The sequence below is a fragment of the Peromyscus maniculatus genome, chromosome 6, assembly GCF_049852395.1.
Source record: "Peromyscus maniculatus bairdii isolate BWxNUB_F1_BW_parent chromosome 6, HU_Pman_BW_mat_3.1, whole genome shotgun sequence".
Taxonomy (NCBI): Eukaryota; Metazoa; Chordata; class Mammalia; order Rodentia; family Cricetidae; genus Peromyscus; species Peromyscus maniculatus.
Window position 1 is genome coordinate 88,674,085 of NC_134857.1, and position 22,121 is coordinate 88,696,205.

The following is a 22,121-nucleotide window of genomic DNA, read 5'->3' on the forward strand; positions in this document are numbered from 1 at the left end:
CAAATAAATTATAAATATAGACGCAGAATCCAAACACAGTTCGAACAGAAGCTGCTCACCGATCCCCACAGGGGCTTGCTTGAAGAAAAACGAAGGCCACCCCTTTGTCCTTTGTATCTTTAGAGCTGTAGGCAAAACTGTCGCCCTCGTCCTTAACCACGGGGACAACTTAGGATAGACAGTTCCAGATTTAGGAACATCCCCCCCCCCATCAACTTTTTCCCTCCTTAAATTCTTTCCCTAAAATCTAGAACAGAAAACAAAAATTCCAAATTCCTTTAATGAAGGGCTCAGGAGCATCTAGAAGTGTGTAAATGTCATACTCCCCCTCTCAAGTGGGGAATTATAACTCAAAGAAGAAGTAGATGGCCCAAAGTTAAGGGTTCTAAGCCCTGGAAACCCAATTAACCCATATCTTGATGTGGGTAGCGTTGAGGAAGATGAGGAGGCTGGAGAGGGTTGGGCCTGTCTTGAGGACAGATTAGCACAGGACACATTCATCTTTGGGATACTAAGTGGGCCAGTTGGCACTAAATTGGGAAATGGCTGGAGTCTTCCTTCTTCATCTCTCCCTGAGCAGCCCTACAGCCAGGGAAGACCAAGGGATTTTGATCTGGATAGGAAGCAGATGGTGTCTATCCAGTTGGTGCCCTGAGACCTTGGGGCCCAAGGAGGGATGGAAGGAGGTGTCAGGAAGAGGAGACCACCCAAACAAATATGGAACTGGGTCCCGAAGTGAAGAAGCACCAATAGCATCGGGCTGCCCAGGATTGGGGAAGGGGTAGAGTCTGGCTACTGTATGGAAGCAAGGGAGGACTTTGAGAGATGAGGAGAGAGAACGTCTCTTTGTAAAAACGAGAAAGGAAAGGTACGAAAGATCTAGAAAAGGTGCTGGTTTGAGAAAATGAGCGGACAGTAAGAGACAAGTGGGGCCATCTATCCATGTCCTGGGACTCCTGGGCACCTCAGCCTCATGATGGTCCTTTAGGCCCTCCCAAAGCCCACAGGAATGAAAGGAAGGCCTGGACAGACTTAAAAAAAAAAAATCTTAAATGCCTCATCTCCAAAAGGTTAGGGAAGGGAGACGGGCTGTCAGGTGGAGAGTGGGGTGGGAGAAGGAAGTGGGAATATTCCTGGCCTTCTCATCTTGTTTCCTAAGTGTGAGACAAAGCCAAGCCCAAGAAGGAGAAGGGAGTTGGGGGTTTCATGAGTAAGTGGAGTTTAGGGAGCTACTACTGAAAGTGTTCCAGCTGAGGGGGAGGGGGAACTGAGGGCCTGGAAAACGTATTCTGCCAGCAACTTTCCCGAGTCTCTTCCCTGAAGCCGCAACACAATGGCAACTCTGTCTGCTCCCACTGAGCCCATGTGGACCTCATGGGCCTCATGTGGACCCTAAGAGGACCCTTGGATAGGGTAATGGGTCTCCCTGTTTCACACATGGTGGGAGCTGTGGACAAACCGAGGCCAGAGAGGAGATTAGGGAACACACTGGGCTCTGGGAGGACTAGAGATAAGGCACAGAGACCAGATGACACCTCTGAGGGATGTCATCAAACCACTGCTGGGCCCTCCACGTGGGGGTCGGGAATCTGGGCAAGGCTGCCGGCTGACTTCCCCTCCCCCACCGCGCGGAGACTAGACTGGTGATGGCAAGGCAGCTTTTAGAGACCAGTGTTAGGACTCTAGTTTCCTGCCCTCACCTGCGGCAAGCAGAGGCTCTTCCTCAGAGGCTTGAGAACACAAATTAAAGCCCAGTGAGATGCCTGAGTCCAGGCAGTGGGCAAGAGGTACTGAGTTCCTGCCATTTGCAGCTCCAGCAGGGGGAGGGATTAGGAAGCCGGTGGAGGACTGCCCAGGTTACCAATAGCTGATGCCTACGCATCCAGCGTCTCAAATCTCAAAGCCCAGAATGATGGGGGAAGGGGGTTGGAGGAGAAGGAAGGTCCTGTGGAAGCCGGAGGAGATGAAGAGGTGCTGTCCAGGCCGGGAGTCGCCAGCTGTTCACTGCTTCTCCAAGGCTCCCTGTTCTGCGGCACTCTCCTGGCTGGGGCCCTGGCCTTGGTCCTGGCCCTGTCCGTGCCACGGTGTCTCTTTGAACACAAACCAACAGTTTCCAGCCCACAGGAAGAAGTTGATAAAGCCGAAGAGCTACAAAAGAAATCGAGAGAGTTTGTGAGAATAGTCAAGGAGGAGCCGCAGGAGAAATGGGAAGAGGAAGTGCACAGAGAACTAGGTATAGAGGCAGAGTTCGAGGCCACTGTCTACCAAGGGATTCTCTGGTGAAAGTGTCTAAACTCTGTCCAGAGTACTCATCCGCACTGTAGCTTGGTCCCTAGCTGAATCCCGCCCCAGGGATGCTAAGTAAAATCAAGGAACACATGTCAGCCTGCTTGAGGTGAGGGAGGCTGGAGCTGTCCAAGGTACTCCTCCAGGGAGAGAGACTCAGGGAAGGCTTTGTTCAAGCATCTGTTGTTTGTTTTCTCTGTGTACCCAGGCTGTTCTAGAACCTGTAACCCTCCTGCCTCTGCCTGACAGGCTTGGTATTACAGGTGTGTGCCACCACACCGGCTCTATTCAAATATTTTAAATGTTTTGAAAACCTTTAGTTTTTCAGTGAGGGGTGGCGGCTCACACCTTTAATCCCAGTACTCGGGTGGTAGAGGCAGGTGGATCTCTGTGAGTTCAAGGACAGCCTGGTATATATAAGATAGTTCCAGGACATTCAGAGATACACTGAGAGACCCTGCCTCAAAACACACACACACACACACACACACACACACACACACACACACACACAAAGAAAAAAAAAGAAAGACAAACAAACAAACAAAAATAACAAAACAAAAAGCCTAACAAAAGAGTAGCTAGGGAGAAAGGAACCAATGTTTGCAATTCACTTTGAAAAGCATTTTCACAAATGGATTGAGTTAACCATGGTGGTGCACATCTTTAGTCCTAGTACTTGTAAGGCAGAGACAGGCAGATACCCATGAGTTGGAGACCAGTCTGTTTTATACAATGAGTTCCAGGCCAGCCAGGATTATATAGTAAGACTCTGTCTCAAAATAATAATAATAATAATAATAATAATAATAATAATAATAATAATATCATCATCAATAAACAAGGCATGATGGTTTACACCTGCCTAATCCTAACATTTAGGAGATTAAGGAGGGAAGATTGCGAATTTGAGACCAGTCTGAATCACACAACAGATAGGATCTCAAAACACAAATGAAAAGAAAAGCTGAGTGTAGTGGCATGAATCAGTAATCCCAGTACTTAGAAGGCTGAGGCAAGGGAATCATGAATTCAAAGGCAGCTTGGGCTATATATGTTCAAGGACAACTTGAGTTATATAGCAAGACTCTGTCTCAAAAATCAAAACAAAAATAACAATAAGGAAAGATGGGTAAATACATATAAAACAGGTACACTGAAATGTTACATTAGATGGTGACTATGTGGGCCTTCCCTGTAAAGTATTTTCAATTTTGCTGGATATGTGAAAATTTTAACAATTAAAAAAATTGGAAGATAGACTTGTGCATGGTTTCAGAAGGCTCCCTGATGCACAAGCCATTAAACATTTCAATTGTTGGCCTTAGGGAGGTCTGAAGCATTTTCTGAATGGGAATTGGGTGGCTGTGAAGACAAGAGGTCATTTGAGAAGCTTAATGCTGCGGGCGGGTATTTGTCAGCTTATATAGATATATCTCAACAACTGCCTGCCAGGTGAACCCACCACTGTCACCCAAACCCATTCCAGTAGGGAAGGCTAAGTGACAAGGGCCAGTTTCTCTCTCACGCTGGTCCACTCACAGCACTGAGGTCAGTCACAGCCCTGAGTTCCCTCCCATGAGACACATGGCCAAAGAGGCAAGAAAGGGTAGCCTCCAGGGCAGCTAAAAGTGGGGAGGGGAGATGGTAAAGGAGCGACTCGGATTCTTCTCATCCAAAAGTGTCTTCTCAGGTCAGTATCAGATGCAGGGTTACTAGTCTAGATGCGGAGCTTATGGGCTCTGGGGACACCTCTTCTAGTCTTCTCAGAACCAGCTAGCTGGGCCAGCGGGGCTAGTATGCTTTTCCCAGACACAGGTCTCACCACAGAAAGGTTAGCTAGCCCCATCGAGGGTGTGGCCCCGGCACTGCATACTGCATCCTCTCCGTGACACACGGACATGGCTGCAGTCAGGCTGGATGGCCGTGTGGCCCCTTTGACATCAGTCAAGCCCTTGCCCCAGGCAGCTGCAGCAACCAGCCAGAAGAAGGTGAAGGAGACAGTCACACAGAAATCCTAGGAGGAGCAGAGGGGAGAAGACATATTCAGAATGGCCCCATGATCACCCGTCACTTTTCTTTCCTCTCGTCACACCAGAATCCTGAGGTCCCAAGACAGCTGAGGACTCTGTTCGGTGCCACCAAAGGAATTCTGCCACTCAGACTGCCATACCCCTGCCCTTAGAACTGAGGTCAGGCGATGAGCTGCCAAGGTATCTACTGGTAACCCTCCCTCCTAGCAACCCAAGTGACTTATACTCCCTATTCTTTCCTCCCAGCTTCCCTTAGACCACCACTGTTGAAACTGTAAGTAACGAAGAAGGCAGATCCAGAAGACAATTGAGGAAATAATACTAACAATAGATAGCTCTCATTGAGAATAACTATATGCTCTATGCTGCACATATACACATATTTTACCCTCCTAAGACACTCGGCACAAGTATCCATTACTTCATCTTTATTTTATAGCCAAGGAAATGAAGGTGTCGAGAGGCTGAGTAATTTGTCTAATGTCACACAGCTACTATGAGCAAGTGCTAGGATTTGAACCCAGTTAGGTTAGCTCTAGACTCTGCTTTATAAAGACACTGCTTTGCCTCCTCTGACTGCAAACAAACCAAGAAAGGTTGGTAGGGCAGAGGTTCCATTCCACCCATAGGTATCAGGGACTCAGAAGCCATCGCTTTTGACGTCCCCTCCATCTCTGACGTCAGCCTTCTAACCAATGGCTCTTCCGTTTCTTGGTCCCATCCCTCTGGGGCTGCGCTCACTCACCACCAGTGGGAAGCGTTTGTTCTCTGTGTAGAGGTTGTGGAAGCGCAGGTAGAGGACTAGAGCAGCCATTGTATAGAAGAAAGAAAAGATGCCAAGGGTCACAAAGAACTCGGCGGGGGCAGAGAAGTCTCCCATGAGGTGCATGGTTTTGGAGGTGGAGTCATCATCACAGAGAGGCATCTCATACTGGACCCGGTGCAACCTGCGGGTGGCAAGGAAGCCATGCTGAGTCAGGGACAGCCTCTCTTGCCCTGCCCGAGAAGGGCCCCTGGGTTGGTTCTCACCCTGGGAAAGGAGTCATATAGGTAGGAACGTCTGAGGAAATCTTGTAGTCAAGACAGGAGCTGCCTCAAGATTCTACTCTTTTTTTTTTTTTTCTGGTAGTACTGGGGGTTGAACATGGGTCTTACGCATGCTAGGCAAGTGCTTTACCCTAGTTCAAGATTCCATCCAAGCCCTATGTCCCCCATCAGCAGCCACTCCATACCCACCCATCTGGCCAGAAATGGTCACTCTGAATTTCTAAGTATCTCTAGGGACCTTTAAGTCATAACATACGTAGTCCAACTATTTCTGATAGACAAACCACTAGACAAAACAGATCCATTCTGCCCTTAGAAACAGACAGGCACGTATTAAGTGGTGGGCAAACTAGGGTTTGAGTTACCCATTCACAGACTTGATTTTGCCCTCCCTGATTTGGCCACATTGAACAAAATAAAGTGGGAAATACAGCTCGTTGTGTACAAGAGATCCTTAATCTAAGCTGGGGGCTGAAATGGTTTCAGACATTCTGAAAGATGAGCTCTGTCTTCATGAACTCTTCATGTCTCTTATGAACGCACATCCCCCCCCTCCTTAGGCTCCCAAATACTCAGGGGTTAGTATCCACTTCCTGGTCAAGATGTACCTCCTTGTATTTGGGTGACATCACGTGAGCATTTCACATCTATTGTTTAATATCTAAACTCTAACCAGCTTCCTTCCCTCGAGCACAGAGGAATCTGCCGGGGCTTAGAGAGAGCTGTCACTGGCCCAGAATCCTACTACCCTCCCCACCCCCGGCCCGCCCGCCCGCCCGCCGCAACAGCTGGAGTCTCTCCGTTTGAGCTGTGGTGATCTGCCATCGCCTGAGTTTGGACTGGACCATCCTAACAATGATGATATGTCTGTGTTTCACTCTGGTCAGAGTGACTGAAATGGCTAGAAGACAGAATGATCCAGATCCTGTTCTATTTTGATCTAGAGCAGCACACAGTAAGTAAATGGTCTTTGGGTCGTGTGTCCTGTGAGCAGGAACAAATGACTGACAAGAGGCTGGTAGGAGCAGGGGAGGAAGAAAAGCCCGGCTAACCTCGGGTCGGAACCAGTCCCTGCTCACCTGAAGGGGTAGCCGAACAAAACAATGATGGCGCTCACGTCCTTGGCTTCGTTGTTGCAGCGAACCATGGCTCCCGTCTCCCCGCTGTAAGAGCCGCAGGACCCGAAGGCGAAAATAGCAAAGAGCTAAGAGAAAGTGGGAGAGTCAGAAGGTCTCACCCGTCCAAGGTCAAGAACCACCCTTTGACTCCACAGGGTGCAGGTGCTTTGTGGGCAGGGAGTACGGGTTCCTTTTATCAAGTTCCTCCTGGTAGGGACCCTCAGCAGCCATTCTTCTCTCAACTCCAAATACTGTATTCTCTGAACAAAGCAGTGGGCCTCGTGACCATGTGAAGAAGACCAACTCTGAGTGTGGTCTCAAGGGAGGGGAAGTGAGAGGAAACGGTGTCCAGACCTCTCTATTGGGCACGGCGCTGGGGACTACACATAGCTTCTTTAAGATAACGACTAACACAAAACCTCTGTAATTCTGGCTTTGGAAATGTCTGTTTCAAAGCTAGACTTTCCCCCCCCTGCAAACAAGCGATCGGACATAGATCAAGCCAGATCAGGCATGCCTGGAATGTTTTTCATTTAATTTCATTTTCATTCTCTCTCGACCAGCAGTCATGGACTCTTGTCCTTACTTTATTTCTAACTTCCAGTAGTTTCTTCCCTCACTGGAGGTATGGTGGAGGGAGGCTTCTACCGAGCCGCTTCATGGTACTGTCGGCCTGACTTTCCTTCCCCGAAAGCATATACCCTTCCGGCCGCGGCGCCCGCTGGTGAATGTTGACAGAGCCTGGCTCAAGCCCAGAGGAAAGTATCGTCCACTTTCCTTATCAGCCTCTACTATTTCCCACTGCTGTTCCTCTTTGTAACCTGCTGGTGCTGCCACTTCCCAGTGGCAAGAAGCGGGGGTGTCTCAGACACTCACACCGTTTCCCTTTCCACCTTTCGTCACGGCTGACTGCACCTTCTGTCTTGAGTAATATGAAGTGTCCCCGTCCTATGATCCTCCCGTTTCTTTCTGGAGGAACACACGCTGATTAAACAGAAAGTAAGAAACTGCAGTCTCTTGTTCTCCCATATTGTCTGTTCAGCCCATTTCCTGTGCACCCACCTTTGGCATGACACTAATATTCTTATTAAATGATTAATATATTCTGTTAGTTGTTTGCTTCTATCTGCTTCTCTGTCACCCAGTCAGTGTTTTGGACATTAAACAAGAAGAAGACAGAAATCTATACTCCGGACCTACATCTAATCAAGAATAGAGTTGTGCGTTATTTTTCTAATGCTGGTCGAAGTGAAAAAGAGATCTAGATGAGGAGTCAGGAAACCCAGTTTGGCCTTGTAACTCATTCGCTGGGTGGCTTGGCTCTCTGAGTCCCAGTTTCTACATTTCTAAAAGGAAGGACTTGGGGTTTATTTAAAGGCTGCTTCCAGCTCTGGAATCCTTCCACCACCTGAAGTTAATGCTATCAGCAGAGCATGCTCTTGGCCGGGTTTACCAACAGCTGTGCTCTGCTCCTGGGTGGTATCCAGTGCTACCGCCATGCTTTGCATGGCCTGGCCTGGCCGAGCTCAGTGCTGGAGCCATTGACTGCTCTCTAAAGGTCATGGGTGGCCCTGTTTTCAGTGGAGTTGTTCCAGAGGAGTGGGAGTTGTCTATACAGGCAGCGATACCCAGGAAAGCAGTGCAGCCTGCCTGCCTGCCTACAGAGCTTCCATATCTGAGCTAAGCCCTGGAAGCTGCAGTAGGGCACTGTTAGCTCATCTTCCTGACAGAGCCAGGGACAGAGAGAAGTCACTAGACATCTTTGTATCATCACCCTTAACATACTCAAAGCTGGCCTCTCGAGCAAAACAATGGACCTTCTCTGGCTCTTCCTCTGAGGGATTTTCTTATCTTCATTCACTCTGTGACTCTCGGACTCCTCATAGAAGTCCTTATTCCTCTTGGTTTCTAGTGCCTAGAACAGGACACAATCAGGGTGTCACATCCGAGGAAGGGCAGCATGGTTGGGTGTATTTATTATTATTATTATTATTATCTGTTAGTCAGCAAGTATAGGGAAACATGTCCAGATTCCTGGCTTGGGGCAGTGAATACCAAGTATGGAAACTTTTCTTCCCTGGGCACTGGTGACCAGCTGCCAAAAGATGGCATTTCTCAAATATGTACCTGTGCCAGTCACTTTAGCACACACACACACACACACACACACACACACACGCACACACACGCACGCACGCACATGCACACACACACACACACAGATAGACAGACAGACACAGACAGACACAGACACAGACACAGACACAGACAGGGGTGCTGTCCTCATGGAGCTCATGCCTTAGAGCTATACTATTCAACAGGTAGTGTCCAGCCAACTGTGGCTATTAAAATTACTTCAAATAAAATGGAACAAAAGCTAAGATCCAGTTGCTCAGTCATACCAGCCACATAGCAAGTGCTCAGTTGTCACATTCGGCAAACCACCACTCTGCTGATCAGCATGGACTACAGAACTTTCCCATCATCAATGAAAATTCTCAGGCTAAATGATGAGGTTCAGGTCTGAAAATTATGAGCCCTGCTCTGATTCTTCAAAAAGCAAAATATACTCATAACCACATTGCTGTTAATTGTTTACTCTTTTCTATTTTGATTCTCTGAAAGCTAGGAATATCTAAACATTATCTATAGTAGTTTTTTTCTTTTACTTATCAGAGTGTATGTTTATTTATTCATTTTGTGGTGCCCAGTGTTAAACAAAGGGCCTTAAGTGTGCTAGACAAGCACTCTACTATAAACCCCTATCTCCAAACACAGAACACCACAATCTGTGGTGCCAGAGAGCAGAGTTAGTAGATAACAGAAAAATCTGATAGGTTCTCGGAGCAGTGGGGACAAGAGACCTCAGACATTATTAGACCAGTGGTCTCCTTTCACTTCTGGACACAGAAGCACTCCTTCCTCTGATTCAGTGATGTTCTCAAATCATATTTAGCTAGTGTGAGAGCTGGGTTTCACATCCACAGCTCCCGGTTCCTGTTCCGAGCTCCTCCTAGTTCATTCATTCATCTGAAAGTAGGCATCTACCTTGTGCCCTGATGCTAGAGATATGGAGATGAGTAAGACTCTGTACCGCAGAGTTCCTACAGCTGAAGAGGAGGTCTCTTCTGTGCAGTGCATGTTACAAGGAGGAAGGCAGGCACTCTGCTCAGGACTGCAGGAGCAGAGATACCAGTCCAGCCCATTCACAGCTTCAACCCCTCTACTTTTCTGTACCAGATTGCTTCCTGCCATAACGATGTAGGGAACTAAGCCCCAGGAACAAGAGAAGAAGAACTGGAAACTGATCTTCACACACACACACACACACACACACACACACACACACACACAAGGCTGTGAGATAACACACTGATCACAAACAACAAAGATGGAGTACTCGAGAGCAGGGGAATTTCTGGAGCTCCGATGCTGCTGCAAATGGTGAGGGTTGAACTTCACCTCTACCTCCCCCTATCCGCACCCCCCCACCCCCCGCCTTTGCATCTCTTTGAAAAGATAGAATAAACTTCTCAGTTTAAGGTTAGGGCTCCACTCTGCTGCTGACTGGCTTAATGGTTGTAATGGAGTATCAACCCAGAGAACACTAACCCCCAGGGACTACAAGGCACAAGAACATGGGTCTCCCCGGCCCCCGCCCCCCAGTCCTGATTCACAACCATCTCTTGGTGCTATGGATTCTGACAGTGTCCATTCAAAATTTCCAATAGAAAAAAAAAGTGCACCAAACAAATAAAAACAAATTCCACCAATGAAATAGCTTCTTTGTATTATAGATATCAAAGCCCATCCCCTCCACCCCCAAATCATCAGCCCTCATCAGGAGTGGATATTTGGGTAAAGTTAATATGATCTGTTCTTTGTAAGGAAATGGAGTCCCATATGACTGAGTCACCTGGGTTCTCCTGTACCTTGCATTCAAACTGAAGGGTTGGCAATGGTGTTCGAGTAATCTCACCAAAGGATGACTCTAATGGGACAGTCTGCGTGAGGGAGAGAATTAGGAAAGACAGGAGGGAGGGGGCATACATTTATGGAACCTGCTCACCATGATCTTCAAGAATGTTCCATGCATTGTAGACATTACCTCCCATGGTCCTCCCAGTAAACCTAGATGATATGGTTTAGCCTCCCATGAAAAACATGAGGCCCATAAAGATTTCATCACTTACCCAAGCTTTGAGGGATGGAAAACAAAAGAGACTGAATTTAAGTCAAAGTCCATCCAATCCTAGTCTTTTCCCCACTCTTTCCCTTCTTTACTTTTAAAGCTAGTTTTTGGGGCCAGGGAGATGGCTCAAAGGCACTTGCCATGTAACCCTGGTGATCTGGAGTTCCATCCCCCAAATCTATGTAAAAATGAAAAGGGAAAGCAAACTCTTTTGACATGAATGCCAGGCACTTGCACCATTTCCTCTCTCTCTCTCTCTCTCTCTCTCTCTCTCTCTCTCTCTCTCTCTCTCTCTCACACACACACACACACACACACACACACACACACACACACTAATGATAATATGAAAGTTAAAAACAACAACAAAAACCTACTTCAGAGTTATTTGACTCCACTTGGGAGGCAGAGGCAGACAGATCTCTATGAGTTGGAGGACAGCCTAGTCCTGTGAGTTCCAGGACAGCTAGGGATATGTAGAAAAATACTGTCTCAAAAAAAAAAAAGATAGATAGATGGATGGGTGGATGGATAGACTGATGGATAGAATTGCCTGGCTGGCTTGATATAGACCTGATAAGATTCTTGAATTGGAACTGAGGTGAGATTAGTTTCTGAGTCTTTTTGTTTATTTAGTTTGGTCTGGTTTGGTAGATCTGCCTGTCTCTGCCTCCTAACTGCTTGGACTAAAGGTGTGTGTCAGTACGACCAGCTTAATTTTCAAGTCTTAAAGACACTCAAAGTCCTGACTCAAAAAAGAATCACATCACTTTCTTCTCATAAGGATTCCAGTAAAACTTTTGCCTTTGGGTAATAATAAAAAGTTTTTAATTACCATTATAATAACTAAAAAATCCATGCTTTCTGTTTCTTCCCCAGTAAGAAGTATTTCTCACACTGGTTCCTACGTACTTTTCTGTTCGTCTGCAAAGACTCAAACAAGCCAAACTCACACCCCAAGCTTAAGGCTACCAGGTAGAGCACTGAGAGCAAATCACGGCTCCTTATGATGCTACCTTGTGAATGAAGGCCAGCTCCAAGTTATCCCCAGAGACCTGATTCACCAGCATGAGAGGAAGAAGGTCTCTGTTTTGTACAATTCCCTTTATAAAGTTGAGGATCATAAAGTCAGAGAGGTCTTAATTCTTAGGGCAGCAGTACTCAACCTGTGGGTCATGACCTCCTTGGAGGTCGCATATCAGATATCCTGCATATTAGATATTTATAGCAAAATTACAGTTACAAAATAATTTTATGTTTGCGGGGGTCACCACGACATGCGGAACGGTATCAAGGGGTTGCAACATCAGGAAGGTTGAGAACCTAAGACTTAGGGTTGGAAGAAGGTTGGACCATTGTGCTAGGAATCGCTGTGTGTAGGAATGTTGTGAGAAAGACGGCAAGATTAAAGAAGGAAGCTTTTCAGCATCTTCCTGAGGAAAACAAATGCATGGTCTTTCCTCATTGTTTCTTCCATCCCTTGACAGTCCGTCTCAACTTTCTATTAGATCCACTTGGCCAGTGTAGATAGCACTTATGTCCCGTCCCAATTCTCTGGGTTGATCACAGTGCCTCCTTATTTCTGAATGCCAGCTCCTTTGAAGCCTTACTTTTCCTATTCAGTCCCCTCTAGTTCTCAAGTCAAAACAAGAAAGGGCAAGAGGTGAAAGAGTTCAGTCAACATTGGTCCCACTCTTGAGGCAGCAGAAAAAGTGGAAAGTCCCAGAGTTTATTTACACTTAGGACTCCCGGGCTGGTCTACAGCCAGTCAGGTCTCAGATACCCAGAGACAATCCCAAATGCACTCTTGTCCCTGAATTCCAAATTTGATGATTCCCATCCAAACCACACTTATTTAGGATTTGGTGACATCATGCTAATCCCTATCTCTGATGAATTCAAATCTCTTTAGAACTCACTCCTCCCAGTTTCAATGGTAAGTGTTTCCCTAGCTGAGGGCACATTAATAACTTCATATAAGCCAGGCAGTGGTCGTGAATGCTTTTAAACCCAGCACTAGGGAGGCAGAGGCAGGTGAACCTGTGTGTGTGTCTACAGAGGGAGTTCCAGTACAGCCAAGGCTATACAGAGAAACCTTGTCTAGAAACACTAAGGTGGTGGTGGTGTTGGAGGAATAACTTCATATAACATTTGGTACATGGATTGTCTAACAAAATCCTTTCTACAAGAATGCACATAATGTCCCCCAAGTCTTTATGATTTGAAAAACTGACTGCACCTGTCCACGTTTCTAATTTATGACAATCTTGGGCACTGGGTCTAAGAATAGAGAGCTTGCCAATGTTTTAAAGTACCAGTGGAACAAGACAATATTTCTACTAGACCAAAGCAGGGGAAACTGAGGACCTGGACAGGCGAATGTTTCAAGGTCACAGGGTAAATTTAATGGCGAGCTGTAGTCTAGCATGCTGACAGATTTGATCCAAGTTCGACTAATGTTGGAAACGGATGTCCAGAGAAGTGGCTTGTCCAAGGTCACAGAGCTGAGAAAGGCAGAACTAGGCCTGCAGCCTACCACCCCACCTTCACAGATCCGTGTTTTGTTATTCTAGCTGCCACATTTTAGTCATGCTGCGATCTTCTTCTGTCTTAATTGTTTTATTTAATCGTAGGATGGGAAACTGTTCATTCATTCATCCACTTCTTTACTCAGTTACAGGTACCCAAATTACTCCAGTGACCTCAGCTGGGAGTCTGTCCCCTGAGTCCACCTCCAGGATCATCTAGGTCCTAGAGGGTTCTGGGCAGAATGGTTTCTGTAACCCTCTTCCTTCTCTCTGGTGCCCTCCGTGGCTTTGCTCTGACTGCAAAGCGGACCTTACCCCCCCTTGTCCTCCTCACCCCGCCCGCCACTGAAGAGTGGTATGTGCAGGATCAGAGTTCTGGAAAGGTTACACCCGGGTCCTCTCGCCCGAGTGAAATGTGAGCGGCCTGGGCAAAGGCGCCCTGCACATAGAAGGTCCGAATCCAGGACTCCGCAGGCCTGGCTCCTCTCCCTCCTTCCACTGACTGCTGGAGAAGCAACCCTGGTTCTCCCCTCCCCCGCCCACCTGTCGCCACCCTTCCACCCTTCCGCAGTAGCTGGGCCCGCTGCATCTCCCCAGCCTCCTCCGGGGCCACATTGCTCCGGGTCGGCGTCACGATCCAGACTCCCGAAATAGCCCGGGGCTGGGGCCGACTCACCCACTGGAGAACTTTGATGAAGCCCAGTGGCTCCTCCAGGCGCCGCCAGCGCAGCCCCACGAGCAATCGGTCCACCTGCCGAGACAGAGCCAGCAGACGGTCAATGAGGCGGGGGAGGGGGGCGGGGGTCCCCCTCTACTCACACTGGGGTGCAGGGAAGGCGGAATTGGACTCAGGCAGGATATCTAGGTGGACAGGGGCTGGTGAGAGTCCACGAGCCGGGCGCTCGGGGCGTACCTGCGGGCGCGGAGCCTTGTCCGACGTGCGGCCGGGGCTCTCCGTCGAGGACATGCTGGTGCAGTGCGGAGCAGTGTGGGGCTTCGGCTCCCTGGCTGGGAGGCTGCGTGGCGCGCGGGGGCGCTGGGGACGGCGGGCTCGCGGCCGTGGGCAGGCCGGGCTCCAGGCTGGCTGGCGGGCTAGGTCGTGGGGGGCGCTGCTGCTCGCGCTCTCGGAGGCTGTGTCCGCCGCACTGCCCCGCCGGCTGCAGAAAGCCCCCGAGTCCGATTCAAACTTCTGTCAAACTCTCGGGCTGAGTCCGCAGCCGAGTCACGTGGCGTGCGGTCGCGAACCCTGCTCCCGCCCCCTGCGCTCCCCTTTTTTCCGCGCGTAGGGCGCCTTAAAGGGACCTGTGGAGCCTGCTTGCCGTCGGGCTGCCAGAAGGCTCCCGGGCTTTGTTAGAAGCCTCCAGGGAGGGTCCCCACGGAAATAGCGCAGCCACTCCAACACCAGGGCCAAGGTCAGGAACCCACCCGGGATGCGCGGACTCCTAGTGCAGCTTTCCCGGTTTTCCCGAGTTCTGTCGGAGGGTTCTTCTCCTTTTCCATACCGTAATAACTAGAGCACACAAGATCTTCCCAAGGCATCGTTAGTGCTGCTGTAATGGTGCTCCACCAGCCAGAACAGACGGGAAAAAAAAATGGACTATAGACTTTCACTTCGCAGTAGACATAGTTTTACTTTTTTTTTTTAAACAACAAACGGCATTTAGATGTTAATGAGTTTCAAAGTTACCAAATTTTAAAAAGGAAGAACTCGATCTCCTTTTAATAGCCAACACTATTTAAATGAGAATGAATCTCTAAGGATCTGTGGGCGCAGAGACTGGAGTTTGTATTGAAAACTAAGGCAAAGTTGCATTTTGATTGACTTTGAATGGGTCTCATTTTTGAAAAGCGTTCTGTGGGAGCTGAAAGCGAGCAGTCGTGAGTATTACACATTACGTTTACAAGAAGTAGAAATCTAAATAGAAAAAGGTGACAGACACCATGTAACCAAAGACTCAGAGCGAATCAATGGGCGGAGCTAGGAGGGAAGCAGCTCCCTCTTTTGCTCTTAGCTTTTATCCATCAAAGTCATTCTTTGATGATATGCCTCCACTCCCGACTTCTAGTATTTCAGCATTTCAAAGCCAATGCTTTTAAATCAAACATTCTGTTGTTGTTTATATAATTCAGCCGTTGAATAAGAGCCTTCCCAAACCCAGGCGTGAGTGGGTGGGACGAGCAGCTCAGGCTGGGCCTGAAGGAAACTTCTGCTGTGGATACAAGGAATTGCTGAGTTCACAGATAGGACCTTAATAAATCATGGGGACGGGAGAGATGCGGTGGTTCAGCAGTGAGGAACATTGCTTTCTCAGAGGACCAGGACTTGGTTCCCAGAACTCACAACCGTCTGCAATTCTAGTTCTAGGCTATCCATTGCCCTAACTGGCCTCTGGGAGTGCTTGTACATACACACAGGCAAACACTCATACATAAAGTAAGGATAAGCGCATCTTTAAAAACTATTCTGCTATCTTAGGTTCCCATTCTACAGTCATTTCTGTTTCATTTATTTTTATTAAACCACTATGAAGACTGAGGTGTAAATGCCCAACCACACAGATATGAAATAAAATGTATTATCATGCCCGCTGACCAGCCTTATTTGACTCAAGTCCATTGCTGTTCTATCCTGTGTTTATCAGCCTCACCTCCCCCCCCCATTATACTATATCTAGGAACAGTGTATAGGTGCTACACCCTAATTTTTTCAAATCGTTTGAAACTTTGCTATTAATATCATGGGTTTTTGGGTTTTTTTTTTCACTTGTGACAATCATCTGACCTGATACATGTAGCTTTAGCTTTGTTTTTATATTTCATTTTAGCTGTAGAGAGTTCCACCACAAACATAGTGCAGGATATTTTCCTGCTTTCACATTCATGAGTGTTTGGGTTATTTCCAGAAGTCCACTCTTCAAACACATTGCTGTTAACTTAAAGAAGACACTGCTGTTATGTGTATTTTCTTGCATAGGTTTCTTACATAGCACTGAGTTTTCAATGTGTGTGTGTGTGTCCGTGCAAATGTGTACCTTGGTTGTAAATAGATGTTTACAGCCTGACCCATTGTATAAACTGAAACAGGGCTGACAAGAACGGCTCCAGGGGGTAAAAGCTCTTTCCAGGCAAGCATGATGACCTAAGTTTAACCCCTGGACCCCACAGCCCAAGGAGACAACAGACCCCCACAGCAGACACACAGACCAGGAATAAATACAATTGCTTTTCTTTTTCTTTTTCTTTTTCTTTTTTTCAAGACAGGGTTTCTTTGTGTAGCTTTGCTCCTTTCCTGTAACTCGCTCTGTAGACCAGGCTGGCCTCAAACTCATGGAGATCCACCTGCCTCTGCCTCCCGAGTGCTAGGATTAAAGGCATGAGCCACCACTACCCAGCTACAATTTTATTTTATTTTATCTTATTTTAGAGACAGTATTTCTCTGTGTAACTGCCCTGGCTGTCCTGAAATTCACTTTGTAGATCAGGCTGACCGTGAACTCACAGAGATCTGTCTGGCTTTGCCTCCTAAGTGCTGGAATTAAAAGCCCATCTTATAAATACAATTTTAAGAGTAAACTGGAACAAAGATTTTGTGAAACCCATGTTTTCTATTCCATTTCATTAATTCCGTGTAAAATAAATGAAATAATTTTAATTTAAAAAAGAAATAAATTCTGGCTACCTACTGGCAGATTTAGGTTTAATGGATCCTAAAGTTGTTGCAATTTTTATTTCAAAATGGTACTGTTGTAAAATTTTTTTTTAAAAAGGTTTTTACATTCACTCATGTGTGGGTGTGTTTGTGCCATATCACATGTATGGCAGTCAGAGGACAATCTGCCGGGAGTTAGTTCTCTGCTTCTACTGTGTGGGTTTGGGTCACCAGGCTCAGTGGCAGGTGCCTTTACCCACTGAACCATCTGCCTAGTCCACAAAATTCTATACAAAATTAATCAAGCCTTTGAGTAAGAAGCCTGGGCCTCATTACCTTCAAGATAATGATTTATTGTCCTTTAATGGCTCATTCATAGTGGGTCTCTAGCAGCAGTTTGATAAACATGGTAATACACTTAAAATTAATCTGGCTAGATAATAAGATGTGAACATTTTCAACTTCAACCTTCAACAAATGTATGCACCCATGACCACCATCATAATCATGATATATACCATTCATTTCAAAGAGTTTGCAGTCAATCTCCAGACAGTCCTCATCCTGATTTCTATCCACAAAAAAATGAAATTGGTGCCCTTCTAACTCTTTCTGGGTGCTCCAGATGTTGAAGTGAGGGCGTGGTGGGTACTCTGAAGCAAAATTATGGATTTCCCTGGGTCTCTCCGTAGGAACTTCAATACCTGTGCGGACAAGACAGGAGCCAAAAATGTGCCTATCATCTCTGTGAAGGGAATCAAGGGACGGCTGGACAGACTTCCTGTTGCCGGTGAGTGACATGGTAATGGCCACAGTTAAGAAAAAGAAACCAGGGCGGTGGTGGCACACGCCTTTAATCCCAGCACTTGGGAGGCAGAGGCACGTGGATCTCTGTGAGTTCGAGGCCAGCCTGGTCTACAGAGCAAGATCCAGGACAGACACCAGAAGAAGAAGAAGAAAAGAAAGAAAAGGCAAACCAGGGCTAAGCATAAGGTCGATCCAGCCATGGTAACTTGACAATGAAAGTCATATAGAAAAGACGGGGTGTTCATTTTGAAGACAAATCAGGGGTCACAGTAAACATTAAAGACAAGATGAAAGGTCCAGGTGCAGAGGAGTGTGGCCCAGACTTGCAGCCAATGCAGGCAGCATTGCATGGGTTTTTAGCATCTTTGTGAAATATATTCATTAAAAATACATTTGAAATGATAAAGTACTAGTCTTATTGAAATGAACTATTGAAATAAATTTCAAGTAGAACTATATAGTTTGACCCTTTTGTATCTGGTTTCTTTCATTCGGCATAGTGTTTTCATTACTCATTCACATGATCAAATACATCAGCGCTGTGGTTATCCTTTTTGTTGCTGAATAGTATTTCACGATATTTAGTATGGTGCATCATGGCTTGTTGATGCGTTCACCTGCGGAGAGTGCATTTGGGTTGCTTCCACGTCCTTTTTTCTTATTTGTAGAACCTCTGTAGACGTTCATGTATTTTTGTGTGAGTGCAAATCTCTATCTCTAAGGCAAATACTCAGAAATGGGATTTCTAGGTCATATGTAGTGTAAGCTTAACTTTGTGTTAAACAACCAAACCCTCCCCATGGGGACTGCATCCATTCACACTGCTGGGTAGGTACTCTCATTGCTTCATCTGCTCCAGAACCTGGTAGGATTCATTACCTTAGTTTTTAACCATTTTCTAACCATAAAACTCATGTGGTTGTCTAGTTTAATTTGCATTTCCCTAGTAGCTAATAATGTTAAGTATCCTTTTTTTTTTTTTTTTTTTTTTGGTTTTTCGAGACAGGGTTTCTCTGCGTAGCTTTGCGCCTTTCCTGGAGCTCACTTGGTAGCCCAGGCTGGCCTCGAACTCACAGAGATCCGCCTGGCTCTGCCTCCCGAGTGCTGGGATTAAAGGCGTGCGCCACCACCGCCCGGCCGTTAAGTACCCTTTAATTAATTTATTTTTTCCACTTGAATATCTTCTTTGGTGAATTCTTTTGCTCAAGATTTTTACCTTTCTAAATATTCAGGCTGTGGTTCCTTATTATGAATTTTTTTTATATACTCTGGATATAAGTCCTTGAGATATGTTTAGACAGGTATAGCTGTATCTCATATGTATATGTACATACATACAATTTATGCAATATTTCTCCCAGTCTTTAGTTTGCCATTTGCATTCTCCTAATGCTATGTATGAAGAAACAAAGATTTTCAGATTTGTTACAGCAACATATAAGTAACTATTCCATCATGTAAAGTAACTATTACACACACCATGGCCAAACACATTCAAGGAAATATCATTCTCTCAGTGGTTTTGTTTGCTTATTGAGACAGAGTCTGTCTATGCTGCTAAACTTCTAGGCTGAAGTGATCTTCCTACCTCAGCCTCCCTAGCAGCTCATAGAACAGGTACATGTCACCAAGCTTGTTTTCTTTTCATTTAAACCCATTGAATTGCCCTCACAATAGATATTCTAGCAGATAGTTCATGCCTGCCTGTTAGGAGTAGAGGCACATATAATTACAGAGAGAGAGAGAGAGAGAGAGAGAGAGAGAGAGAGAGAGAGAGAGAGAGAGAGAGACTCCATTGTCAAATTTCTGCCTATCAGTTTCTCTCTTTTTAATTTAGGAAACCTAGGGACCATCCAGGCCTCTTGGGTTGACCACTGTGACACCTGTAATTTCAGTGCTTAGGAGGTGAAGGCAAGAAAATCATGACTTGAGGTCAGTCTGGACCACACACATAGTGAGACTGTCTCATAATAAGGAAAAGAAGACTTACTTTGGACAAAACATCTTTTATTATTTGGAATTCTACTTCTGTAAGATTTGGACTTATGAATAATTTGTAAACAAAATAAAATAATACATTCCAAAGACCCTGAACCTTATACGTATTTCAGAACAAAAAATAGTTTAAGAACAATATCTATATGAGAATGAAAATCAGTGGCACTTAACACAGTGAACACCTTTAAGAGTTTTGTATTATTTGTGCATGTAGGGAGGCGAGGAGGTGTGAGAGCGCATGGGTGCAACTCTCCAGGCTTGAGCAAGTGCCTTTACCTACCGAGCTGTCTCCTCGGCCCCTTATTGTAATGAAAATCAGGACGATAATTGTATGAAGCAATGATTTAAATATTCCATTGTTTTCTGAAATGAGACAGAGAAAGCATTCTTATGTAAACAAGGGCGTAAAGTATGAGATATGGGTATACCTATGATAAGCAAATACTTCCATTTACCCTGGAAATCAGATGTACGAAAGTCAAGAGGTAGGAAATAATGTTTGAATGGCACTTGAAGGTAAAGGCCCTGAATGAGAAATGTCTGGATTTTACTGACTACTCATGCCTTGGGTTGGTTTGTTTGTTTTGAGACAGAATCTTACTACCATGTAGCCCAGATGGGCCTCAAATTCGTGACCCTCCGCCTTCCATTATGCGTAAGCTTTGAGCAGAAACTGTGAATTAACATAAGACTGGGCACTAAAGCTGGTTCTAGGACGAAGTGTTCTGACTCGAGTCTAGTCACTGGACAGTTCTGCTGCTCAGTAGCTGTGTTTCCTTTTCAAGGTGTTTTTTTCTAAGCATTTTTCTAATCTACAGAATGGGGCTGATGATAGTATCCACTACGGATGGCTATTGTGGCGGTTAAAGACCACCACACGTGGACAGCTTGGTGCCTGAACCCAGCGTGTAACAGCAGCTCTGAGCGAGTCTGCAATGTTAATCTGGCCGCAGGGCGCAAAACGAGAGCTAAGCAAATGGCTTTCCTTCCCAGCTCAGAGCCAGGGCCTGCCGAGGCTGAGACCAAGCATATTTCAGAAAGCGGAATCTCTTGGTGGGAAGATGTGTCTCTGAGTGAAATTAGCAAGGTTCAGAGGCCACTCTGCCTGCAGGTCAGGGGTGCAGTCATGTTTCCGCGTCAGCATTTCTACATGCCGGCCCTCTGATACACTGTGCTATTTTTAAGCACTGAGGTTTGGGTATTTTGTGGTGTGATACCATCATTTGACACGTCAGCCAGCAGCTTCCTTTACTCACTCTCTCTCCTCTCTCCCCCCTTTTCCACAAGAACCTTACTCTAAGCCCCTCACTCTCCCATTGCCACCAGACCCCACCTCTTCCCAAATTCACCCTCCTCCTCGACACTCTCCTGGCCAAAAGGCCAGCAAGGTCCCGGCTCAAGGAGGCTCTGAAGTAAGAAATCTACCCACAGGGGATGGGGAAGAGTCAGACAGTAGTTGTGACCCTCTGTCCTACACTCGGGAGAGATCATTTCAGCCAGAGACAGTACTCCTGAAACCCCACAGGGAGCTGGACTTGGAAGTCAGGTCGGGAAGCTCTTCCAAACAGCCATGCCAGAGACGGACCTGGTGGGGACTTCAGGAAGGGAGCCAGCTCGGGAGACAGGGACCATTCAGAGAGCAGCAGGGCCAGCAGTGGCCAGAGGACGTTTTGCACTGTGTTTTTAAAGTTTGTTTTTGTTAATGTTTTGGATTTTGAGGGGGTGGGGGACAGGGTCTCATGGATGGAGCGTCGTCTTGCATTCCCAACCCTCCTTCCTGTTTCACTCTCAAGTGCAGGGGGGTTATAGGCATATACTGCCATGCCAGGCTCACAATGCTTGCTTCCAAATGTGTTATGTAATATTTAGTTTTTAATTTAAAGAGCATAAATGCTGGACATGTAAAATATACCCGAATAAAGCTCGTTGCTTTAGTTTTATGGGGAATTAAAACAGAAGCATCACTAATGGCATTCCAGCTTCTTGGTGAGGGAGGACACCGAAGACGGCGTTAAGTGTGAGGGAATGCTGAGGTCAGTTACAAAAATAGGAGATGTTATTAGGGTTAGGAACATTATCCTGGAGGCTGGAAAAGCGCTTGCCGAGTAAGCCTGATGACCTGAGTTCAATCCCTGGAACCCACATAAACGTGGAAGGAGAGAACGGACTCCACAAGGCTGTCCTCTGACTGCCTCATCATATGCACACAAAAGCAATAATGAAGAAAAATTACACTAACAGAAACATTGTCCTGCCCTGTAAGGAGTCATGACCAAGAAAGCAAACTTCTCTTTTTCTTTTCTTTCTTGTTTTGCAAGAGAGATTTTGCCTTTAATCCCAGCACTGGGGAGGCAGAGCCAGGCTGATCTCTGAGTTCAAGAACAGTCAGGTCTACAGAATGAGTTCCAGGAAAACAAGGCCTACACAGAGAAACTCTGTCTAAAAAAACTGAGGGAGAGACAG

At 46.3% G+C, this 22,121-nt stretch overlaps 1 protein-coding gene across 1 annotated transcript; it reads right to left on the reverse strand.

Annotated features, from left to right (window-relative positions):
• Positions 1–262: 262 nt before the first annotated feature.
• Positions 263–14,396, reverse strand: Sypl2 (synaptophysin like 2). Its single transcript, XM_006979475.4, has 6 exons — positions 14,118–14,396; positions 13,881–13,955; positions 6,446–6,570; positions 5,065–5,266; positions 4,112–4,303; positions 263–2,148 (listed from the first exon to the last, which is right to left on the reverse strand). Exons 1-6 carry the CDS (start codon positions 14,169–14,171, stop codon positions 2,002–2,004), a joined length of 795 nt encoding a protein of 264 aa, XP_006979537.1. The 5' UTR covers positions 14,172–14,396; the 3' UTR covers positions 263–2,001.
• Positions 14,397–22,121: the final 7,725 nt, after the last annotated feature.

Coding starts and splice junctions, on each gene's coding strand:
- Sypl2 (XM_006979475.4), bottom strand. CDS start 14,171: ATGTCCTCGACGGAGAGCCCCGGCCGCACGTCGGACAAGGCTCCGCGC. Junction 6,571..13,880: donor TCATCAAAGTTCTCCAGTGG/GTGAGTCGGCCC, acceptor ACTTTCTCTTAG/CTCTTTGCTATTTTCGCCTT. Junction 2,149..4,111: donor GGCTAGCTAACCTTTCTGTG/GTGAGACCTGTG, acceptor TTTCTTTTGTAG/CTCTTCGGCTTTATCAACTT.